This window comes from Monodelphis domestica, chromosome 2 (assembly GCF_027887165.1).
Source record: "Monodelphis domestica isolate mMonDom1 chromosome 2, mMonDom1.pri, whole genome shotgun sequence".
NCBI classification, from domain to species: Eukaryota; Metazoa; Chordata; class Mammalia; order Didelphimorphia; family Didelphidae; genus Monodelphis; species Monodelphis domestica.
Genome location: NC_077228.1, coordinates 298,887,733 through 298,905,173, shown reverse-complemented (window position 1 = coordinate 298,905,173; position 17,441 = coordinate 298,887,733). Strand labels below are relative to the sequence as shown.

Here is a 17,441-nt window from a genome sequence, read left to right as displayed (position 1 = left end):
AGAGACAGTAGCCAAGAAAAATGAGAGAAAAAGTCCATTTGAGGATTTCCCATTTAAAATTTTAGTTCACATTTAAAAAGGAGTTTGAGTTAATTTTTAAATAATTTTATATCAGATTTTAAATTTTAAATGAAAAACTTAAGAAAGGCATGGTATATGACCAGAATCGGGTCAGGAAATCTCTGAAGTCCCACATATGATTAATATTAGCCATGTGATGATGGGTAAATCACTTAACTTCTCAGTGCCCTACTCAGCTTTAGGTTTATAAATGACCAAGGAGGTATTGATCTATATTAGTAGAGGGAGTTTCCATGAAAGAAGTTCCCCTGCATAAATTAAATTGTTGGTCTGGTCCTACTAAATCATCAGCCCAACTATACCACACCCAATTATAAAAATTAGTTTCAAAAATCAAACTATGATCAATAGTCACAGTCAGATAGAGGTTCAAAGCAGGAAAACCTTTAAAAATTCTATAGCATTTAACATGATAAAACTAATTGACTTAATAACAAAATAACATTTTTATTTGTGTTCTCTAGATTTTCTGGATTTCTTGCTACTTCCATCTTTTCCCCAATTTTTTATTTAAAAAAATAGCTGTAGCTAGTGTGTACACCATTCTTGTTCTGTTCTCTTTGGGTTATTCTAAACAGATTTTGTGATTATTTCTTTCACATTCACATATAGATAGAAATATATGCACATATATACATATACGTGGGTGACATACACACAGTATATGCATATATAAAATGTGTGTGAAATATACATGAAATATATTTGATATATGTAATCTATATGTATTTATGTGTATAAAATCTAGAAATGTTCTAAAACAAGGAGCCATTAACTATGTAAAAACTTTAAGCAATAACTGAAGGGAAAAGACAAGTTTTCTACAAGGACTACATGACTACCTAGAAGAAATGATGTGAGAGATTAAAAAATTAAAATAAAAGCTCTGGATAAAAAGAGAATAAAGTACTTAGAACATAAAATCATAAACCTTACTCAAGTAATGTACTTTGGAAACTAGAATAGATCAAACAGAAATCAATGACTCTACAAGATAGCAATAAATAAATCTATTGATAGATATATACATATATATATATACATATATATATATACACATACACATGCACACATGTAAAACCAAAAGATTGAGGAAAAAATAAATGTAAGATATCTAACATAAAAAAACAACTGACCTGGGAAAAATGTCAAAAGAAGATAATTTTAAAATCACTAAACTCCCTGAAAACTGTAATACAAAAAAGGAGAATACTAAGGGGAAGGGAATAGCTTCCAGCAACTTAAACTTTCTAATCTGGAAGAAGTGATTAAGTGTGGTGGGGAGGGAGAAAAAAAAACTAAGTTGAATGTATGAGAATGCCCATTATACATATAATACATAATATATATTCAAATATATATGTATATATATATATATATGTTGGATATCCCCTTACATTTAACTTCTTATATACATACAGATATATTATTACACATATGATATATATGCATGCAAATTTTCTGTATACATATGTTATCACAAAGCAAAATTTTGTTTTCATCTTTTACAGTAATAAAAAAGGGGAAGAATATAGGAAAATATTGAAAAATAGACTAGCACTTTTTATTTCCTAAGGGCTTAGGCTCATTTTGCAAAGAAGTGAAACCATATAAAAATATCTTTCAAACATTTGTATTTCCAAAAAGAAAACTTTATTAATTACTAAGGACTCTTAGAGTTTGTCTTCAGTCTTTTTAAAGATGGCATACACAAAGCAAAAAACTGACATTCATTTACATTATCATGTACAGATTTGCAACAGCCTGTTTATCCTTCCAGTTATTTATTTTATATTGAAAAGTATACTTGTCTTCATATTTTTACTGGTTGAAAAATATATTAAAAGCTCAATGGAGAATAGTCTTCAAACACTGATTATTCAACAATTTTAATGTCAAAATGTACAATCGTACATGTCCTATTGGAAATTATGAACCTTTCCTCATTTTAAAGTAAATAGAGCTTTTAGGTACAAACCTTTCAAAGGTCAAATTTGAAAACACTATTGGGATAGCTATGTAATTCAAAATTTATAAATAATAATCTATCAATGACTTTCTCAGAAACCAAGTTAGGGTAAGCTTTTTTTTTTTTAATATAGTTAGTTTCAGGTTTAAGGGACAGTATGCATTCCATGAATTTCTAAGAGAAGTCTATGTGTTGTCAACTGATATTGATGTTCATTCAATCCATGTTCTATCAACTTATATCCTTTAAATCAGCTTTATGTTGTTAACCAAGTAGTTATGCCTTTATTTCAAATGCTGCTTAATTTCTCTGAATGAGATGAGTCAAACACCTTAAAAGAAGGCATATATTGGTTGACTAGATTTTTGCTTAACCTAGTCTGGGAAAGCGTTTACTCTAGGGCCAGAGAGCAAAAATGGCTTCTCTCTCTGCCTCAGGCCAGTTGTAATCAAATCTGACTGAGATGTCTTCAGGTAACAAGGTTTATTCAATATTGTAATCAAAGAAAGGATTAGGAAGGTGGATTGAGGTTTATTCCCTATCAACTAATAAATTCCATCTTTTCCCCCCAAAAAAATCTGACCCTTCCCTGGGTATCTTCTATCCTTGGCTGAGCTGAGGTACTATCTGCACTCTCTGATCTTAATGTCCCCTTGCTATCTGATCCAATTTCTAGGCTAAACCCACAAAAGAAATAGTCTCTAGATTAGAATCAGCATAGAGGAGAAGTCAGATTCAGGGTGTGGCCAAATCTACCCTGCCAAGGTCAAAGGCTCTTCAAGGGTAAATTAAGCAGTTCTGGTCCACCCTTTCTTGCTCTTCAGTTTCTTCGGAGTAGCAGCAGTGTCACAGTTTTGAGGACTATCTGGATCTTGCTAGTTTCCTCACTGGAATAAACCAGAATTCTTTAGTTGCTCTGAAATGGGTCCTGGAGATGCTTTTGATACCAGAGTCAGGATCCAACTCCCAGATCATAGTTAAGCTTCCAAGATTCTAACCCCCAGATTCCAGTGGTTGTTCTGGCTTCCAGCATTTTGTTCACTTCTGCATACTTAATCTGTTACCTTATTCTTTTTCCCAAAATCTATCCTAGCATCTCTTATATATAATAGAGACTCAATGGATAGAATACTAGAGCTGGAGTAAAGAGGACCTCATTTCAAATTTGGCCTCAGTCACTTCCTAGTTGTGTGACCCTGGGCAAGTCATTTAATCTCTGTTTGCCTTAATCTACACTGAAGAATATGGGAAACCACTCCATTATCAGTGCCAAGAAAACCCATGGAGAGTATGGTCTATGGGATGATGAAGAGTCAGACATAAATAAATAACAACAGATATATAGATAAAGAAATGCACATAGATATATACATATGTAAACACAATATGTTTAATACATGTAAAATGTAAGCACATATATACTTACAGGTATGCATATATGTGTGTTTGTATATATAAATGTGTATGAATGGCTGAACAAATTGTAGTATAGAAATATTATACTATAAAGATGATTTCAGTAAAAACTGGGTAGTATGAAATGATTCATTGTACTGAGTAGAGCTACAAAAACAATGTATATAAGAACAGAAAAGTTGTAAAGGAAAAACAGCTTTGAAAGATTTTAGAATTCTAATCAATGAAATGACCAATCAGGGTTCCAGAGTTAATATAATGAAACATGATAAACACCTCCCGACCAAGTTTGATGATCTAAAGATTCAGAAAGAGATAAACATTGACATTGTTATTGAGCCAATGTCTTTTGCTTGACTATGCTTATTTATTGAAAAATTTCCCATTTTATTTTGATTTTTTAATTGAATTGGGGGAGAATATGTGAGAGGTAGATTAGAAATCAATTGTCAGAGGTAAAGGGCCATGGAAACATTTTAAAAATGCATAGGAACAAAATAAAGTTTAGAAGGAAGTATAATTAAGAAGTACAGTCTTGAAAATCATATATGGAATCATTATATAAATATTTTAAAAGCAAATATAAAGAAACAGAGAGTCATTTTCATATATGGGCCTCTGCTTTGTTTTTCTATGAATATGCAAAGTCTTTATGGGTTATATTTAGGTTCAAAATCATATATCTATGCCTATATTTATCTATCACTCTACCTAAAAATTGTAAATTCAGAAAGAGACCAAGAGCAAGATATCATCAGGTTAGTAGGAGGAGAACCAAGAGAGAACATCTCCATGGAATTTGGAAACAAAGAAGTCACTGGAAAATTTGGAGAATGTGATTTCAGTTCACTAGAAAGAGGAAAATACAAAACATAAGCAGAGAAAAGTGGGGCAAGATGGTGGTAGGGAGAGAGGGCAAGATAGACTTCATGTAGAATGTAGGCTAAGTGAGGACAAGAACTGTTCCATTTTTGTCTTTGTATGCCCAGGACCTAGCACCATACTTGGTATATAATTAATAAATACCAAGTAACTTGATTAGGCTTGAATTACTGGTTAATTCATTGAAATGGCACTCAAGCTGAATAAATGGATGAATAAGTGAGTGAAAGAGGTTCCCCTCAAGCTCTTAGCTTACAAAGTTGCTTCCTCAGGTCCCTAGTTGGGAGAAATAATGCTGGATAAGGGAAGATGAGACCCAAAGAGCATATTTGACTATATTTATGCATGTATGTATATGTATATGTACTTATAGATACATATACACAGTTATCCATATCTTCTATTTGGATGAGAGAATGTGGATAGTTTTATGTATATATATTATATATTTTACACATATTATATTTTTTCTATCTGTCCAAAAGAATATGAGTAGCTTCATAAAAGTCATCACCACTACTAAAGAAATAAACAAACCACATGTCTTTCAGATATCAGGTCCATTATATCTTTGTTGATAAAAGACAAAGTTAAATAATAATATTTAGGGTCTGAGATATTTTACTAAATGTATTTTAGATAATGAGTGCTCCATTCAATTAGGCTATACCCTTTTCTCATCTCATTGAAGTTGCTGTTAATAAATAATCAATTAATATTTAATGGATAGTAATTACTTTTATGCTAACATCTCTAATGGATCCAGGATTCAATACAATTAAAACCAGGAGAGGAGCCCTTAGTAGTTCTGTTCAAGATTGTACATTAGTGGAATACACTGCCACCTAAGCAGCTGCCTGTCTAAAAGAAGAAAGAGATGACCAAACAGAATTTCAGCTCCCCATCTACAAAATTGATGTAATTAAGTGTCCTGGTTATCATACATTAATGGATTAATATAATTCATCACTTAAATGACTATAAAGCTCAGGACATTGTAATTGGTACTGAGGATAGAAATCTGCAAAATGACAATCCCTTCACCCAAGGAGCTTATCATTTGTAGGCTTATGACATGCATACAAATAAAAGTAGCACAAATAGATTATGATAGGGATCAAGAAACAATGCAAATAAGATACTCTAGAAAATTTTGGGGAAGGAAAGGAATCAATGAAAGGTCCAAAAAAGACTTCATGGAAAATGGAGAAAATTCGTTAAGTGACTGACAAAAGTAATAATTGCTGATTGATTGATTCCATATGAGGGGATGGCTTTAAATGAGATGGAAAGGAGAAAAGATAAATTCAGGAACTAGCTACTTGTCTAGTTTGTAACATTTTCAAGTTTTGAGCATTTTTAACATTAAAAAATAGATACAAATTGATAGTAGTTACATTCATTATATGTACATACATATAATTGTAGCCCAATAAAAATCAAAATTATAAATTATGTTACACATATGTATTCTCCCCACCCCTAGGGGTTTGCTATTCATATTATGAGAACCACTGGATTAGAATAGATATTATACAATAAAAGTATAACAATAATAACAATGCAGAGCTTTAAGATTTGCAAAGTGCTTTTCATACATTGTCATTTGATTGTCATAAAAACCCTATGGGTTAGGTGCTATTATTATTCTATTTTTACAGATAAAGAAACTGAGGCTGAAAAAGGTTAAGTGACTATACAGGGTCACACAGTTAATACATGTCTAAGGGGAATAGGGTGATAGACAGCTAGAAAGATCCACTAGAACCAGATTGCAAAGGGTCTTAAGGTAAAATTGAGACATTTGTACTTTATTTTAGATTTATGTCTGTGAAAGGAAATTAAGTAACAGAGAAAGGATTGTCATTAATCTTATGTCCTAAGAAAATAATAAAAAAAAGTTAGAGTAAGTTCCCTGTGTGTGTGAGACAGACAGACAGACAGACAAATAGAGTGAGAGACAGAGAGATTGATAGATAGGCAGGTAGAAAAGAAATAAATGGAGATTGATACAGAGGTATATAGACACCAAAGCAATGTGGAGTAATAGATAAAAGACAAGACTAAGATCCCTGGGGATTCCAGAGACACTTTGCATAGAATTGTTGAGAGAAAAACATTTTGTCATAAGAAATATTAAAATGTGTGTGTCTGTATGTGTGTGTTCATGCACATATAGGCTCATTAATTCCTACTATTTGATATTAAGTGTGGCCTTAATCTAATTATTTAATAATTTAACCTTTGAAACAATCATCTAAGTTTAGAGCTATGTTAGAGAACAGGGCTTCCAGAGTGAATTCCCTACAATAAAATCATAGGAATTCAGATACACGCTTATATATATAAATATATATATACTTATGCACATATGCATATGTATAGAGTTCTTATTATTACTTAGTTCTATGTACAGCTACGTATATATTTATCAAGAGTAATGGACTTGGAATCAAGAAGACATGCTCAAATTCTGCTTTGTTGAGTCACAGGTTTTTCATTCCTGGAAAAGTCACCCAACACCTCTCAGTTTCAATTTATTCACATATAAATTGGATGGTGCAAATAAGTGACAGAGGAATAGAGTGCCAGGCCCAGAGACAAAAAGACTCAAATCCCTAGTTCAAATCTAGCCTCAGACACTTATAAGTTGTGTAAACCTAGTCATGTCAGATGTTATTGCATGCAATGCATGTTTGTATAAGTATAAATACACATATATGCATGTACACACATATACACAAACAAGGAAGCCTCAAAATTATGCATGCAGAGTCTCAGTCATAGAGCCTGGATGGATCAAGGTTTCACTTTAATTTTGATAAAATTTATTCTTCCTCCCTTTCTACCTTTCTTTTTCATCTAGTTCAAGGCCATGGGGACGGTCCTATGTCCATAGATTGTGTTCATGTGGATAGATAGTTAAAAGAAAATTGTTTCAATATTAAGCATTTTTAGTTGTCCTCTTTCCATCTTTTCAGTGGGATATCATTCCAGAGGGGGTAGTTTGGAGAATAGTAAAGAATATTAGAGGTATTCAAAAGGAAACCAAAGAACATTTTTTTAAAAAATCAACACAAAATGGTAAATATTTGTAAAGCACCTGCTATGTACTGGGTCCAGTGCTAAACTCTTGGAATGCAAATGGGAATATGAATAATAAGAAAGATAATCCCTTCCTGAAGTTTACCATTGTGACAAGGTACATAATGATAAGATACAAAAAGAAGCTGCTAAGCGATGAGAAGAGGCAGAAGGGCATAATAATAATGGGTTCATTCCAAGGAATACGAGATACTAGTGACAAATGAAGAATTGATTGGGCTTCTGAGCCCTCTTTAAATAGAGACTTTGGGAGTTTTTTTTTTCTACCTTCAGCCCTTCAATCACAGGAGCAAAAACAAATGAGGGTATTGATGAAGTGTGAATATCGAGGCTGAGGCAGTATCCGTGATGATGAGTTTCTTGGGGATAAGCTTTTTTGAGGTGGGGGTTCAATTACAAGGAGTACTGAGGGGGGAATGTCAAAAAAAGAGACAAGAAGGGATTTAGTAGATAGAAATAGCCAGGAGAGTATAGGTGGTACTAATAGACAGAACATTATTTTATCAACAGGAGATGGTTTCCATATCATCACTTATGTTTATTACTCACCATCTGTCATAGCCATTTTGAACTTACTCTTGACTTTGACATTTGTGATGTAATGAAAAACTAACTTTTGTAAATCATATCACCTATTTTCTGTGGGGACTTTGGCATTTCTTCTTTCTCATTTCTTTCCATGTGTCTAGAATCTAGATGGTAAGTATATTGAGGCACAAGACAAAAAAGTAAATATGCTCAGGCAGAGAAAACCTATTTCCTGATTCACTCTGTGTGGCTGAGCAATCCTATACTGTAGAACAGAACACTTGTCATGGGCTCTCCGGTGAGTTTAATTGCTACATGACATGTGCAAACAGCCTTGTAGTTTTGCCCAGGCCCCTTGGTCAACTTTAACCATTGGGTGCTGGGAGTTACCATTGAAACTGATGAAGAGTTAAAGGCTTAGCCTCAGGCATCCAACAGAGAAAAGTGAGACAAGAAGCCTGGCTTGTTTATACTATGGGCATTTGGCTCTCCTTAGTATCAATGTCTTTTTAGGTATTTTAGCTGACAGGTACTTGATTTCAAAAGAGAATGCTCTTTTCCTTGAGTGGTGACAAAACTTTGTAGTTTTCTTCTTATTTGCTAATGATAGCAGAAAGTACAAGGAAAAGGAAAATGTTTATGTCTAAAAACATTGGTTTTCAAAATATGGTCCATGGATCTTAGAGATACTTTTCATGGGGTTCTTAATAAATACTAAGATTTTATTGACTTTCTAATATATTCCACCCTTTTCCAACTACTTTTCAGTGTGAAACCAGATTTCCTACATGTATTTCAATATTTCAACATACCACAACAGATTGAATGCCAAGGCAGATAATAAGAATCCATCTCTTTTACATTAAGCCAGCACAAGAATTTGCAAACATGCAAAACAATGCTACTCTTCTCTCTTTTATTTTTGTTTAGGGAAATATTGCTATTTTTCATAAAAATACATACTTTACATTAACATGTGATAAAATCATTGTTAGTGTTTGAAATGAAGTAGTAAACATATTGAAATTAATTGGTTTAAGTTTCCAATATGATAGTAAAAAAATATAACCCTCATAAACAAAAGCTTTTTGGGATCCCTAATAATATTTAAGAGTATAAAGGAGTCCCAAGATGAAAAAGGTTTTAGAACTAGTGGTCTAAAGAATACCCAAATTGAAAGGAAAAGAAAAATATAGGGTATCCCAGTGGACGGTGGTTTCCCAAATAACATTTGGGCCTTGGAGCTTCCAAAGTCTAAAGTCAAGTCTACAAGTCTACATACATATTCATCATTTCTTGCCTTGTCTAAAATAACTTTTCTCTCTTACCAAGAGGAACATGCAAGTTGTAGGTTAGGGAGCAAGAGGTTCTGGGTTTGACTCTAGACTCTGCCACTCACTACCTATGTGATTTTAAGTTACTTTGCCTCTCAGTACACTTGGCAACTCTCTAATATTACTTTTAAAAGATTCTGATGTAACTGATAGAAATTTCTCCTCTAAGTCATCATTTTATTAATGAAATCATGGGAGTAGTCATTAATAAAGGATCACTTAGAGACTAGTCCCAATCCCTCTCTTATCTTCAAGGTAATGCTAGGCTTTAGGATTTCAAAAGCAATTGAAAAGCAGTCTTGGGCCTCAAGTCATTGATAGTCTTTTAGGGATTTGTGGAATAAAACCATTACCAATTAAGGTGGAGGTTTCATGGAAGAGGTGTTGTATAAATTGACATTTAAAAGTGAACTATTAAGTCAACAAACAGGGAGGAGGACATTTGAGGCATAAGAAACCAAATGAACAAAGCATTTAGGCAGAAAAGAATAGAGTGAGTTGAGAGAGAGCAGTTCAGTCTGACTGGACTGTGTATTGAGTGTATTGAGAATAGTATAAAATCCCATCATATCTCTTAGAATATAAGCTCTTACAGGGCAAGAGATTTTGTTTTGTCTCTATATTTAGCACCGAACATTAATGCTTTGAGTATATACAATTCACGCAGATGACTATCTTATGCATATTATATGCAAATGTCTATATTATATATATCTGCATACTGAAATATATAATACAAATATATAAATACTATATATATATATATATATATACATATATATATATATATGTATGTATGTTCAACCAGACCTCTGAGTTAGTTCATTCATGTCAGGAAGTTCCATTGAGTAATATCCTTTACTAATGTAAATCTGAAACTACTCTGCAATTTAATGTTTTAGAAGAGGGGTTCTTAACCTTTTTAGTTCCATGTCTTAGTCTAGTGAAACTTATGGACTCCTTAGAATAAGATTTCATTTCATATATATATATATGCATATATATATATAAAGGAAAACTGATAAGATTGCAAAGAAAACCAATTATATTGAAATATAATTATCCAATGCTTAAAAAAAATGTTTGTGGATGCCAAGACATGAACCTTTGTCTTGGTTTTCTAGAGCACTGAGCATTTACTACCCTACACTGCCTCTCATCTCACACATAATCAGTATTAAATCAAAATTAGGTGAGTTGAATTGAATAGAATTCACTCTATAGACCAATATACAGGAATCACCGAATATATTTTCTCTAGGAAAATGAGGCATAGTAACAACATCAATAAACTTATATTTATGCAGCAGTTGTAAAGAATGAAAAGTAACATTTATTTCATCTTATCTTCACACTACTTCCATGAAGTAAGTAGATGGGGAAACTAATCTTTATTTCATTTTGCAGATGAGAAAACTTGAGTCTTCTAGAGATGATATAACTGATGATTACAACTAAAATGACTCAATATTAAACCAGTTTTAGTGAATGAATCAATGAATCTATAGCAATATATTATTCACCATCATTGGCCATAGTTAACATAAAATATTATGTACTTTCACCACTGAACAAATTAATGCAAGTTTCTTAGTGATCTCTCAGTCTTTTAATTCCATCAGTCTGTCTTTTATTCAGGAAGGAGAACAAGAACAGACATTAGTGAAGAAGGTCCTTTGTATTCTGTCTTAGCATCTTCCTATTATAACTTCTTCATGCCCCATAGATCCCTGTTTTCTAGGCAACAACCATTTGGAGGATACAATGGTCACATTTGTTTGTCAGCTCTAGAGGAATCATATTTCAGTTAGGAAGCAACTGGTTTAATATTCATGCTTGAAGAAAACCATATTCTTCATTTACCTTTCTCCTCTTCTATCACAAATTCACCCAAATACTTAATAATCATAGTGATTTGTGAGCTCATTGTGGTTATTTCCTCCAAGGATCTTGTCCATGTCTACCACAAACTATCAACCCAATGTCTAAATTAGATTGTTCATTCAAATGTTATCTGGGCAACAGATATCTTCCGTCCAATTTGCCTTTCATGAATGAACAGTCAGACCAATCTCCTCTGAATGATGATATATTTTCTATTAGAATCTGTTCTGTTAAAGATCCTACCCGCCCCAGTATAACTAAAAACCAACCAAATAAAATCTTTTATTGTTGTCCTTAGCTTTACATGTGATTTTAGCTTATTCTATTCTTTATTCCTCCTAATAATATCCTTCCAGTAATGTGCCACACTTTCATATATATCCTCTATTACCCGTTCTTGCTTTTCTCTTCCATGCCTGTCCTTTTAGAATCTTAAGTCGATAGATGAGTTCTTTATACATTCACATCAGTCTCTTCAGACCTTTCTTCTCTTTCCTTCTGGAATCATTTCCCTTTGTGTCTTTAGAATTGTACTCTTTACAGATTGTCATCCCTCTATAGCTTATTTTGCCTGAAGAATTTGAGTTAATGTTATCCTATCTCTTTTCCATCCATTGAAATCTCTTTTCCCTAAATTTATAGTTCAGGTCAGATCATGCTTGAATCCCTTCCCTTTGTCACAGATTATAAGAGTGAATAGGCCTTCCTCTTCTTAATATCTATTATTTTCATCACAACAAACAATTCTTCCCTCTTTGTAAAGTCTAGAACATAATTTCCCTTGTTGAAAACTACATGTTGAAAGAATTCAACCTAAACAGCCACACAGGAGAAACCAGGTAGATAAAGAAAGTTTATTGTATTGTAATACATTTGAAAAGGCAATCATAGAGTGCATTAATTATTACATAAATCTTGGACAGACATTGCCAATAGGATGATGAGATGATCCCAAAATTGAATACAAGGAATATGGGACTGCATGATCTTTGGGGGCTTAATTTAATGGCCTCAACTAGTGCCCCAAAACAAAGGTTCAGCAATAGAAACAAAACAAAGCAGTTTTCTGCCACTGGTATGGTATGGCTATAAGCCATATTGTTCCAAAGTCTTTAGAAAAGTGAATTGTTTTCCCTCAAAAGGCAATGGAGACTTGCTTGACAGTGGTGAACAAGTGGGGAGACATTATAAATTCTGCAAAATGATTGATTTCAAGAGAAATGCATTACTGGCAAAAATAAGGAGAGACATTTACATAGCAAAAGTGAAGGATAAACAATGAACTCGCTAATAAAACTATTATTGACACTGAAGTCATGTGACTTCTAGTCAAGTGTTCTTTCCATTGTATTGCACCCAAGAAGAGAATGTTTAATCTTATTAGGAATATCCTTTAATAAATCCATTATTTCATTGATTAGGTATTTCCTATGATGCTACAGACTGAAACTTCTCTTCCTGTACAATTTATCTATATAGCCTCCCATAAATCCTTTCTGGAGGGTTCAACCAACTTGCTAGAGGCCTTCCCCTAGTCTAGGTATTTTAACATTATGTTTTTATGTAGGTACCAGAACAACCTTTAGAATATGTATCTATTATCTTTTATTCTCTCTACTTAATAATCTCACTTGCTTTCCCAATCATCTCCTATAATAGCCTTTTAACACTAAAGATCATAGATTGACAGCTGTAAAGAACCACAAAGGTCCTTTTATTTACACTTAAGGAAACTGAGGCCCAAGAAGAATAAGAATCTTACTCATGGTCATACAAGACATAAGCCTCAGACGTTGAATTTGAACCAGGTACTCCAGAGCTAGGGATCCCCTGTGCCACAATGTCTCTTCCTGGTGTTATTTTAAAGTCTATTTACTCCCACCATATGTCTTTCCACTGACTTTGGAGTCTTACACAATTTGGATTCTTTGATGATTGTGGTCCTATATAGAATCTCCAGAAGTATATAGTGTTGAAAGGATAAAGTTTGACTTAAGGGAATAGATTGGTCTCTCTCAGAGTGCTAGACCTTTTCAGAGAACCAAAACTTCAGATTCATTTTGGAATTAAATTATCTTCTTAACTCATAACCCTATTTTGTCTTTTGGGACCTTTAAAAAACAATAGAGATTGAAAGTCCAAAGAATATTTGGGAATTTTTTTATCAAAACCTAAATAAAATTTAAGATTATCCATCTTAGTAGCCTTAGGGAGAGAGATGTATAGTGTTATTATCAATCCCCCTCCCCCCCCATATAAGTCTTGCTTTTTAAAAAGACAGCGCAGGCAGAATATATATATATATAGAGAGAAATGTAGATGCTCTCTGGTATATTCCACCTTCCTCCACTCCCTGCAGTTAAACACCCCCAATCTGGTAGGCTCAAAAAGCAGGAGATAAAGGAGGCACCAGAACTCCCTGAACTGGGGATTTTCCAGTTCTTGTTGCTCCTTATCTTGTATCCTCTGCTTAAGGCAATGCAGAGGAAAAAAAAAATTCTTTCACACTCCTCACTAGTTATTGGAAGATGTCAAATAAGGGGTTAAATTTGGGGGGGGGTGGGTTTTTCCTCCCCCTTCTATTTTTTTTTTTAAGTTTGGCTGTAGGTCCTTCTGCCTCCAGGCCAAAGTTACATTAGCAGTTGGAAATTGGATAACGACAGTACAATGACAAATCCAGGTTGCTTGCAATAAGGTGCTAATCCCTTTGCTTTAATATCGGAGCAGCGTGTAATGATGTTTGGACATCACTCCAGTTTACTGACGACCCCACTGGGGCCAGCAATAGAACCTTACAACTGTCTAACAAGGTGTCAGGTGACTCCCGTCGTCACAGCAACGGACACTGGAATCTAATCTTCCCTCCATCCCTTCCAGCACCCAATAACGCCTAGATTATATAAGTGGCCCATCATTGCTTGGTAACTCGAATCAATTAACGTTAATTCGCACAATGCTATGATGTATTGTGATCACTTTCATTTCAGGGAAGGGGGAGAAATTGCTATAAGTCACCCAAAATGAGGTTGTCTGTGGTGCTGAGGTATTAATTGGGTGTCCATATTAAATGGAAAAGGAGCACCATAGTGAAGGGAAAGTGGATGAGTGACTCTCTTGGCTGCTATTGACCTATCAGAAGAAGACAGTGCCCTTTTCCTTTGCTTTTATCTATTACAGTTTTCCCTATTGCGTGTCAAGTTGATGTATTATAAAAAATTCATTTGGTGACCTTTCACCCCCTTAGCAGATTAAACAATTTCACTTGGATGGCATCATTAACAGGACCCTGCATTTAATGATGATTTCTCTAAAAGGCCACGGAGATTCGATTTTAAGCTAACAGATTTATTGCACTATTATAACATATCGTAAAAAACTGTACCACCTACGGTCTGGTTTTAGGATAGAAACTGCTTAAGAGTTTATGTGGAGCTTAAAGTGGTATTACCTTGGGATATGCTGTAGCAGCAAGTCTCTGACCTCCAGTGAGATGCTGTTTACATTTAATAAGAGATGTTTGCTCACAATAAACTTAAAAGTGTGTCAGGAAAGGGGCTTTTAGCTAGTGCTCAGACATTTGTTTCCAGCCACTGGGTCTCTTGGTATCAGTGATGGCATGTCAGACTGTGATGGAGGCTGTCAGCTTTTCCTACCCGAATGGTTTCCTCTCACTTGCAGCTCTTCAGGGAAAGTATGTAAGGATTAGGTTAGAGGCAGAATCTGAACCAAAAAAAACGAATTTAGAATCTCCCAGCAGCTTGAGATTCATAGGAGAGAGAGCACAGTAGAGGGTGGAGATGGAGGAAGCTAGGAGCAATGGTGGGTTTGGCTTAAATTTTAACCTGGTTCACAATGGGTAATTAAAACAGAAAGCTGACTTTACCTTGATTGCACAAATATACTAATGAATGGCAATTAGGACCAATCTATGTAGCAATAAAATATTATATGCAGTAGGATTCCCTATGTATAAAAATCAAAAGGTAGTACTCATAACCTTCTCTGGTAGATAGATCTCTAATCCAAATGTCACAACCTTAACACATTCTACCCCAACTCCTTCCCTTCCTCTCTCCTTTCCTCTCCAGTGTGCCTTGGTGGAAGGGAGAAAATTGACAAAAGCAAGCCATCCTATCCTAGCACTTAGTTGTGAATTTGGTGCTTCTCTTACAATCTCTAATCATCTTTTAAGAAACTCAAATTTCTCCCCTCCTGCTCTCAAAGCTTTGGAGATTATGAAAAGAAGTTTTTCCACACAAAATACTGAGTAAGTGAATTATCATATCATTCACATCACTTCTCCTGGTTAATTAGCATTTGGGGAAGAATATTTGTTTTTGAATAGTGTTCCCTTATGAAAGCTATGCCCTTTAGGCCCAGCCTGTTTAAGATTTCATATGACAGGGGTAACGTTGGTGGTTAGAAATTCCCAACAAATTCATTTTATCACACACATTCATTCAGTTATTCATTCCATGAAAATTTATTAAGCTCCTATTTTATGTAACATGTGCTAAATCCTAGAAGAGATATAAAGATGAACAATTAGACATGATCCTTACCCTCATGGAACTTCCTACCAAATAATAAAAATATATAAAAATATGAAAACATTATTAGTTCACATTTTTCTGGTGCTCTTGTAAGGTTTACCATGTACTCTGTTCCATTTTATCATTCCATTTATGACAGTGGTTAAGGGATTTGAGCAAAGTTCTCCCCAAAGCGTGAGTCATTCCTAGTAAAAAAAAAAGTTAATCAGTTCATCATTCATTAATTCATTTATTTCCTCATTCATTAAACTAATAAACATACTGAGTGGCCTTTACATGCAAAGTACTGTGCTCTGTGCTGGGATAAGGGTGAGGGTATATACTTACTTGGCTCTGTGTCTTTGTTCTTGTCAATTTGAGCATGCCTATAATTCTTTTTCTTTCCATTAATACTTACGGAAAATCTGCTTTCAGAATCCAACAGAAATGTAGGATTTTCTATGAAGCCTGTCTTCTTCTTTCTACCCCTTCCCTCTTTTTCCCCACCCCGCTAATCTCTCCTTTCCTAAATCTCTCAGAGTATTTGGTGCCTCTTTCTTCTTTCAGATTGCAATCCCCAGAAAGAAGGGATTATGTTTTTTTCTATCTTTGTGTGACTTAGGGTCTGCCATGTTGTATGTTTTTTAAAAAAATATTCATTGAATATAAGCCCAAACCCCTTCCATTAAGAAGCTTATGTGAGGTCCTGATTTTTGATGAATCTCTTCCGATAAATAATAGCAATGATAAGTGATACTAATCTGAAAAGTTTGCATCATCTATCAAACTATCAATCCATAGTTCTTTTTTTTTTATAATTTTGTTGGTTTTTTCAATTTAACTCAGAAATATTTTATGAAATCTAAGAAATGCTATTGAGATAAACACCATTGATGCAAACTTATATTCACTGTCCTCTATTTCCTTCAACTCACAGAGAAATTATATTTTCTAAATTTATAAAGAAAATAGTAACTTTAGCAAATTTGTTATCTAACAAATGTTTCTTTTTCCTCCCATGGGCAAGAAATTCAAGCAGTCTTGACACTGGTAGTGTGGTATATATACAACCATTTACCCTTTCAGTTCAAGTTCAGCCATCCAGTGGAGAAGTGGGAATAGAGCTTCCAGTACAACCACACCTTGTCTTTCTGGATAAACAGGTAATCTTTTCCATAGATGGCCATCTTTTTCTCTAAATTAACATAACAGAACAGCTATTTAATTCTTTGTGTCTTATACTTCCTTATCAGTACAGAAAAACCTTTAGTGAATGCCTACATTCTCAACTCAAGGCCTTTGTATTTTATTTTCCTTTCTCTGGTTAACTTTCATTTCACATTCTTGCTTTCCTACAATTACTAAAAGATTGAAGAAACAATAAGTTCAATGTGTTTGTTTTATGAGCAGAGAACAAAGAGGGTAATTTTAAGCCTCTTCACAGTGGGCTGCCAAGCCAGGTCACTTAAGTCATCAGATATTGACAAAGTTTATTTGATCATTTAAATAGTTTATGAGTACATGCACATATATTTGTTATTAGTATTACTTTCATTAGTGTTTTCCCCCTTTTCTTTTAAATTACAAATAAGGAACTCTTCTTTCAAATAGTATTTACAGTGCCATCTACTCTTTCTATTTCCTCCTTTCTCATTTCTACTAAAACTATGAAAAAAAAATCTACACTAATGAAATCTCCTCTCCTTCCTC

General features: G+C 33.9%; 1 protein-coding gene across 2 annotated transcripts in view; it reads left to right on the top strand.

The window, feature by feature from the left end:
* The window catches only part of PKHD1 (PKHD1 ciliary IPT domain containing fibrocystin/polyductin), a 770,507-nt gene that overhangs the window by 699,798 nt on the left and 53,268 nt on the right, over window positions 1-17,441 (top strand). For both annotated transcript variants that reach the window (XM_007484081.2, XM_016431130.2), the window contains exon 62: window positions 16,759-16,894. In XM_007484081.2, coding sequence (XP_007484143.2) covers window positions 16,759-16,894 — 136 coding nt within the window. The remainder of the gene's footprint in view (window positions 1-16,758; window positions 16,895-17,441) is intronic.